Source organism: Populus euphratica, unplaced genomic scaffold (assembly GCF_000495115.2).
Source record: "Populus euphratica unplaced genomic scaffold, PopEup_1.0 scaffold3563.1, whole genome shotgun sequence".
In the NCBI taxonomy this organism is placed as follows: Eukaryota; Viridiplantae; Streptophyta; class Magnoliopsida; order Malpighiales; family Salicaceae; genus Populus; species Populus euphratica.
The window spans coordinates 2,785-11,087 of NW_011503377.1; the positions used below are offsets into that span (position 1 = coordinate 2,785).

Genomic DNA, 8,303 nt, shown 5'->3' on the forward strand with positions numbered 1-8,303 from the left:
ATTAAATTAAAATTTTATTAATACTGAAAATTCAGATTGAGGGTTTGGATAACTCATTTTTAAAAATTTTATGATGATTAAAGAGCAAACAGTGCTATATTATTAGTTGTTTTTTAGCTCAATCTTGAAGAAAAAGATAAAAACAAAGATAAGAGATAGAAGAAAAATTCATAACTCATAACAAATAATAAAAATATATTTATATATGATTTCTCTCTCATACTTCTCTAAAATAGACAAATAAAATAACTATTAAGATATTACTGAGCACCATAAAATCTCTTGGCTTGTCATTACCATCCATAAATTCAAAACACTAACAATTAGCTCCTCAATGGCTATTAATTATTTCACTCGCCATCTCCTAAAACCTCATCGTTTAAGAATCTTTTTATTACATGAATGCCAATAATTATCCTTTCATAACTAGAATTTATTGAAGCATCTTTTTATTATATGAATACCAATAATTATCCTTTCATAACTAGAATTTATTGAAGCATCTTTTTATTATATGAATACCAATAATTATCCTTTCATAACTAGAATTTATTGAAGCATCTTTTTATTATATGAATACCAATAATTATCCTTTCATAACTAGAATTTATTGAAGCATCTAACTCTTACATGTTCCTTCATGCATTCTTAAGTAAGTGGTATTTTAGTGCATTTTAAAAATGTATTTTTATTTAAAAAAATATCAAATTGATAATTTTTTAATGTTTTTTTGTAATTTTGATATGATGATATAAAAAATAAAAAAAATATTTTAATATATTTTTAAATAAAAAACACTTTTAAAAAATATCATGCATTATAATATCAAAAATATTAGACTTCACAAAATACTTTTAAAAAATATCATGCATTTATCCGTAACTATATATTTAAAAATATTTAGTTAATGAATACACACCATAAATTTTTCTCTTTTTTTTTTTAAAAAAAATCTTGATTAAAAAGATAATAATTTATAACTTTTTTAAATTTATTTTTTTCATAATATCAAACATACATTTTAACAGTCTGACACATAGAAGCTAGCTAGCAAATTCACACGAGCCAGAGCAGGGCGGAGTGGCTTGCTAATGTTGGTCTTTTGACAACCACTAGCTAGGTTCTCGCACTTCGGCTGTGCGGTTTGGAACGCAATATCAAACCTGCTGGCATGTGGTAAGCTCTAGTGCCCACCTTACAAATGAAAAAAGAAGAAGAAGAAGAAGAAGAAGCTTGAGATACAATGTTAGGCCTGGCTCCAACACTTACCCAGAAAAGAACTGAGATCACTGTATCCATACATTCAATCAATTCAGCTTAATCATTTTTTTTATTACAATGAAATCATTTCGTTTTCTCTCTCTTTTTTTATAAAAAAAAATCTTTAATATTAACCCAACTATGTCTAAATGAGGTTTGAATAGATCAAGCAGGTTTCAGGTTTCATAAGGTAAATGCCTTCTACAAGTCAGGAGTTCCGAGTCGTAGATTTTTCAAGACAGGCCAAACTGAGTTTAAGAACCATACTACAATGCCCTTGCCACGCATCTTAGAATACAAATCCTTTTATTATAAGATAAGCAACTTCCCTTGCACTGTTTCATAGTTCCATTATAGTAAAATCCATTCCTTGCAGAGAATCCTCGTCACCTTTATTGTTTCTTACCACACAATAATTCCCTCGGTTTGGCAATGGCAAGGGAAAGTTAAAAGCTCCATAAGAACGAGTCCTTACAGGCAGAAAACACACAACTGAGTAGCTTGCTTGCTTGCCCTACTTGTGGGGTTTAATATGTGGGTAGAGCCCCAGTACATGCTCTGGGGTGAAGTCGTGCCGAGTCAAGATTCCAACAATAGGAGGCCTCTGCAAAATAGAGAAATTTGAGGAAATCTTTGCATGAGTATTTGCATTGATTCTAGACAAACCATTACCAACAAAAATGGATAAACGCAAATCTGAAACGAAATCCTAAGTGTTCATTTGCATGTTAACATGTATATGACAATGGGAGAGTCTTACCCCTGGCGTCTTCGACACCACACACAAGTGTCTAAGGCCAAGTTCGCGAAAGAGAACAGCAGCTTTAGCTAGAGACATGGATTCAACCACGGTGTATGGAGATGTGTTAGTAATAGGATGGAGATCAATATACATCTCCATCTCCTCCTCTGTGATCTCCAAATCTTCCAGCTTCACCCCTTTGCCTGATCCAGCCTTTGCAAAGTCATGTGCCTTGAAACCCCTCACAATATCTGACCCTGACTTTACTCTCTGCTCTGTAAATTTCTTTCCTTTAAGCAACACGAGCAGATGAGACCTCAAGACAAGCCCACATAATTCTGGAGCATCTGAATAAGGCGGCTCGTCAATCACAGGAAATCCATTATGCCTTGTTACGCGCAGGACATGTAATATGTTCCCTACCTTTTCAATCCCAGAGAATGAAACTAATGGACCAGAAACAACATCACTTGCAATAAGGTGTCTCATGTATGGTTCTGCATGGGTTTCCATATAAGGCAATCCTTTAATTTTCACAATTTGATCATAAACACCCTTATTGAAAATATCAGCCACAGACTTTGAAATGAGGAGCACTAGCATCATTAGTGGAAGCATAAGCAGATCATTAGTAAGTTCGAGAAGTATGACACAAAGAGAAACTGTCATTCTCATGGTGCCACCAAGGAAGGAGGCAGCTCCAAGAAGGGCAAAGAGACCCACATCAAGACTAGAAAGGGGACCGAGCAGAGTTCCAACAAGACGGCCATAAGAGGCCCCAGCAAGAATGACCGGGATGAAGAGCCCAGCGGGAACAGCAATGCCATAAGTAACAATGCCAAGGCAGAAAATAGCAACGAAGAAAACCAGAAGGGTGGAAAATTGAAATTCTTTTTCACTGCCAGAAGTGAATAAGATGCGGATGGCATCATCATTGGTGTTGAAAAAGAGGGAAGCAAGATTGTTATAGTGGTTTGGCGGACACTGGAAATTCTTAAAGTTTCCAGAGCGACTTTCAGTGGGGCATTGCTCAGCCAGGTGAGGGGGACAGGGAATGCACTGTGAAAGCCATGGGAGGCCGTAGGAGCAACAAGAGGTCAGCAGGGAAATGACAATAACAAGCAGGATCTTAAACAAAGGACCTCTCCTGTAATTTGTTCAAACCATAAGCACCAGCAAATATATTGTCAGTCATCCACTAATTCATGCATTTCAAATAATTGAGAAACTAAACTAACAAATTTGTGTCAGAAAATTAATCCTGTCTTAGTAAAGCAAGAATCAAAAGCAACAATAAAAGTTGGAAAGATGAAGTCAAACAGTCCACGTAGGAGATAAAAGAGTTTTACAATGGAAATTAAAAATAATAGCAGGATTAGTCTTTTCTGAAATTGTAGATATGAATAAAAATATACTTTTCCATGTTTTGTTTTAACTGTTCAAAATCAGGTTGGATGATGAAATATAAAGCATAGCTATTCACAAATAAAATGGCCGTAAAGATTAACAGTAAATAATATGAAGAGACGGTGCATACTCGTTGATGATGCTGTAAGTGCGAAGGACCTTGTCAACACAATAGTTGTAAAAGCTTCCAAGAACGCCTCCTATCACTCCAAGGAATATAACTGCTAGTAGATCTGGGGTACTGTAAGTAGCTTTTGCGGAATTTACATCAAACATGATCAGACCTCCTTGTCCAAACAGCCCACATTTTCCAGTTCGGCAAAATTCTATGAGACTTCTCAATACAACTGCTACTACAGCTGTTGTGAAGAATGTCCTCCAAAGAAGGGCACTCCTCCACCTGAATGATACAAGAAAGTAATGCATTTCCCCTCTTTGTAATGTAAGGAAGAAAAGAACACTCAAAAGTGGAAGTTGAAAAAAAACAAAACACCCCAATAACATCTAATCATGAAAAGCAAGGGTTACAGAAATAAGGTCACTTGTAACTGTGAAAGAAAATTGTCTGCAACCTGTTGAATGCTAAAAGAGTTCTCTGGGGTTTTACAAAACATCAAGTTTGTCAATCAAAATGAATGGATCTATATGAGAATGCATTTTTGCCATGTGAATTGGAATCACAGAAGAAGATACTCCAATTCAAACATAAACATAATAAATTAAAGAAGCTACCATACCAATTCAAGGATGGAGAAATGGGGAGAAGGAGAGGATGCTGAAAGAACAGGGAGGTACCAGGAAGCAGCTTCTTCAAGGGCAAATAAGACCCCGCCAACAGGAGCGCGGAAGGCAGCTGCTACACCAGCAGCAGAACCACATGTGATCAAATCTCGCCGGTCTCGATCATTTTTGAAGTATCTCAGCCATTTCCATGTCAAATGATACTTACGAGAACCTCCCTGTCCAAGAAAGGAGGCTATGCAAGCACCAGTATGCACCATGGGTCCTTCTTTGCCAACAACAAATCCAGCAGCAACTCCAAATATGGACCCAAATATCTGAGAAGTTCAAATTAAATATAAAAAAGTAAATAACCAACAATTTAGAGATTCCCTAACCACCCCATAAAACTAGATTGTCCCCACTCATGTCAGTGATGAATTAGCTCATCATGATGAACTAAAAACAGTAGTAAGGAAAGACAGTCAACAACAGAAGGCAGGAAAATTGTCTGCGTTGGAAATCATAATTGCTAGCTTTTCCAAAGCAATGAAAGAAAGTAGATTATTTCATGAATAAAGGAAACACTCAGCATAAAAACTATTTGAAGCAAAAGCTTCTCAGATTAAGAGACACTAACAGAATTCTTCTCTTTGTTTAGCCTTTGCTTGTGTTCTGATGAAAGGGTCAATGGGAAGAACTAATGCAAATGATTTGTGACTTCTAGTTTCACCCCACGTATCCTGACAAGGCAGCGTATTCACATCCAAACTCATCAAACATGTAAATAAAACCAATGTGGAAGGCAATTTCACTTTAATTGGGTTTCAAGGAGACATATACTGGCTGGTCACCAAATATTCATTTGCATGCAGAAAAATCAATGGATTTCTTTGTTAACTGCATGTTTTTATATGCCTCAAAAACAATATTCAAGTTGTTGCATATAACATGAGTGATCCATTCTGCTAATGGCTAGAATATGCAGAAGACTGGCAAGCTTCCATTTAAAATAGTTGAATGAATAGCTTGGACTTGTACAAAAATGCCAAGACTGGAGTAATGTTTGGAGGCTAACCAATGAAGTATTGGAATGATTTGACTAATTTTGATGCATGTCTAGTAACAACCAGATCATAATTTTTGGATTTATCTACAGTCTGTTGGAAACATGAGAATTGGATCTGGCCTTTATGTCTTTGTTATCATCCCCTGTCTGAGAGGTGACCTGATGCTATGTTGACAGGCAAGTTTCTCACCTTTCCGTCTTCTCTTTATCTTTGGACATCACTGGCTATTAAACAGTTTGCAATAAGTGGCCAAAAAAAAAACTAGCGGTGATAAGGACTTAAATAAATTATATAATTAGAGGAAACAGCTTGTAAGACATTCAGACAATCACTAAATTCAAAAAATTGTATAGAGGGAACCGATATAACTTCTGAAGTTGGTGGGAGAGAGAGACAGAGAGAGTTGCAGATAGTTTGTTATTTACCTTTACAAAGAGGGTAGAAGGTGCCAAAATAGAAGGAGCATCTACACCATTGAGGTATGCTTTAACCTCTGGTATACCAGATCCTGCTGCCGCAGGAGCAACATAAGCACATAGGGCTCCAGCAGCAATAGCCAAAACCACATTGCAACCAGCATAAGTTGCAAATGCCTGGTAGTACCTGTACTGAAATAAGAATTATTCATAGCATGTTTGATTATAAGAAAACTCACAAAAGCATGCATCTTGTTTCATGATAAAATATAGCAAGTATCACTACTAATAACAGAAAACTGAAGTGCACATACTAACTTTGTTGTAACATATATATAAAAAAATGAAAAAATAAATAAAAAACATGTTGACATAAGTTAAAATATCGAGATAGAAGCCAAAGCTAATCAAAAGTAAAGGTATCCCAAACGTGGAAATATGTTGTTACCAGGAACAAAAATGGGGCAAATTCAACAGAACATGAAGGAAAAACAACAGTTCTCATGCACAAGAACTGCATCACCCAATGTTCAAAAATTTCTTTGAATAGATCTAACTTTTAATAGCTCTCATAATCATGGTTGTGCATGCACTCAAGCCTACCTATGTAAGGTCATTACTGCCCAATAATATATCTTGATATTTCAAACTGATACTGGTAATCAGACTTGGGGGCACATAAAGCATGGAGTGGAGTTAAAAATAAAATTAACAATCATACTCAATTTAGATTGATGGGATTCGGATGGCTATCATGATTGATAAATTTTTTAAAATGCAAGCTCAAAAACTAGGACAGGTTATCACAAAAATAGAAGGAAAAAAAAACTGTTATCTTTGTAGAATTGTGTCCTCAAAGGTGCACCCAATGCTAGATCTTGGTTTCCAAATGGAGGTCATATGTTGTGGAACGGGTGTGGTGTGGGACTAAGGATTGCTACCCTCTCAATGCCTAATGGATCTCCAAATGCAGCATAAAGTTGTTCATAGTAGTATAGAATACGAACATAGTGTAAGCTCAAGAGAATTAACTGAAAATTAGTGCACTTTCAGCATGATGAAAAAGACACTTTGAGTTAGATTACGCTTACATGTCCTTAAGCATGAGATTGTTTGTAACCAGAAGTTTGAAACCAGCTAAATTCTCAATGGCAAGGTTATTGAAAAAGCCGATAAGCCCTGTACCTAACCCAATGAGGAGAGCAAGTGTCCACTTGAGGACAACATACTGAAATATCTCAGCCTTCTTTCGAGACCTCCAGTCCTGTTTAAAAAGTTCATTCTCAACAATCCTGCAAAAATACATAGACACAAGTGGGTCAGAATGCAGTAGCAATCGAGCATTGCTTCCAGAACAAATGGCATACTGCTTAGAACTTTTAACAATATATTTTAAGACTAAATTATTACAAGTACTTCTGAACTTTAATAACGTCTTTCCCCCTTCAAAACGATTACTTAAAGCATTTCAGCATTTCCATTCTCAGTAAGGCGAGCACGAAGGCACCAGTGAACATCCTAAGGTTACTGAAAGGATAACTAAGGTCACCAACTGAAAGCCATATGTGAACTGCAGGATGGGAAGGCAAGCCTAGGAAAGAGGGGTGTTCCCCACATAACATCAACAGCCCAATTCTATAAGACCAATCACAGCCTGATTACACTCAATGAACAGTAAGAAACACAAGATCATGGTCGTCATCCTCTATGTAACTAGTCAACCTTTACTTGCCTAATGATAAGAGTCCAAGAAATACTTCTTATTGAAACTAACTCCACATTTAATTTAGTTCTCAACAACTACAAATAAAAAGAACAAGCAACCACATCCACATCTTGACTCACTCGAGAGCGATCTTATTTGTTCTAATGCCCAATTCAAGCAACAAAATGTTCAAAATTAAATTTCCCTTTTCTCCGATATTGTCTTTGCCCAAAAAAAACATGGAACACAATATACAAAAGTTCCTTCCTTTTTGCCATTTTCCTTCAATATCTAGCTATCCAGAACGAGTACAGGAAAATTGATATGATGGGAACAATTAAAACAGTAAATGATGAAGCCATCAACACCTTTTCTACAAAACCAATTCAACCTTCCATATAACAACAACAAATCAATGCATTCTCTGGTGATCTACCATAAAATCAACCAGACCAAGTGATAATTGATAAATAAGAATATCGGTAAATAAATTGAAACTAAAAGGGTAACATTGACAATGGAGATTAACATAAAAAGAACAAAAAAGACATAAACTTTAGCAGAAAGAGAGAGAAAATAAGAATATTGAGGCTTACTCATAATCAAGGCTTTCGATGGGGCAGGTATTAGCACCAACAATGGCAACCTGTGAAGTATTGTTCTTTCTATTCCTAACAAGAAATGGCTCTCTCAACATTGACACACTGTGTTCCTTATCATAATCTATCTCTAAATCATTCTTTTCTCTATTACTATAATCCTCCATTTTCAACCCTTTTCTTCTTCCTCTTCTTCTTCTTCTTCTACTTCTCCTCCTCCTCCTCCTCCTCCCAGTCAAAGTTTCCGTCTTTGTATTTGCATGTCAATTATATATAACTACCTAAACATGGGTCAGCAGTAAATTTGTTTCCTTTCAAGCTAGATTTTCAAGATCAAATTATGAGCATCAAGACCAAACCACCTCTTTTCTCTTTTCTGGACAA

General features: G+C 35.9%; 1 protein-coding gene across 1 annotated transcript; it reads right to left on the reverse strand.

Moving 5' to 3' along the window:
- Positions 1-1,269: 1,269 nt before the first annotated feature.
- LOC105119790 (chloride channel protein CLC-c-like) lies at positions 1,270-8,297 on the reverse strand. The gene is made up of 7 exons (XM_011017972.1): positions 7,917-8,297; positions 6,707-6,907; positions 5,625-5,802; positions 4,205-4,467; positions 3,540-3,809; positions 2,021-3,149; positions 1,270-1,864 (listed from the first exon to the last, which is right to left on the reverse strand). Exons 1-7 carry the CDS (start codon positions 8,084-8,086, stop codon positions 1,775-1,777), a joined length of 2,301 nt encoding a protein of 766 aa, XP_011016274.1. The 5' UTR covers positions 8,087-8,297; the 3' UTR covers positions 1,270-1,774.
- Positions 8,298-8,303: the final 6 nt, after the last annotated feature.

What these genes read in the sequence shown, in the direction of transcription:
- LOC105119790 (XM_011017972.1), bottom strand. Translation starts at nt 8,086, where the DNA reads ATGGAGGATTATAGTAATAGAGAAAAGAATGATTTAGAGATAGATTAT. An exon ending in CTTGAAGAAGCTGCTTCCTG is followed by an intron (nt 3,810 to 4,204) that starts GTACCTCCCTGT and finishes TGTATCATTCAG; the next exon opens with GTGGAGGAGTGCCCTTCTTT. An exon ending in TGGTGTCGAAGACGCCAGGG is followed by an intron (nt 1,865 to 2,020) that starts GTAAGACTCTCC and finishes TCTATTTTGCAG; the next exon opens with AGGCCTCCTATTGTTGGAAT.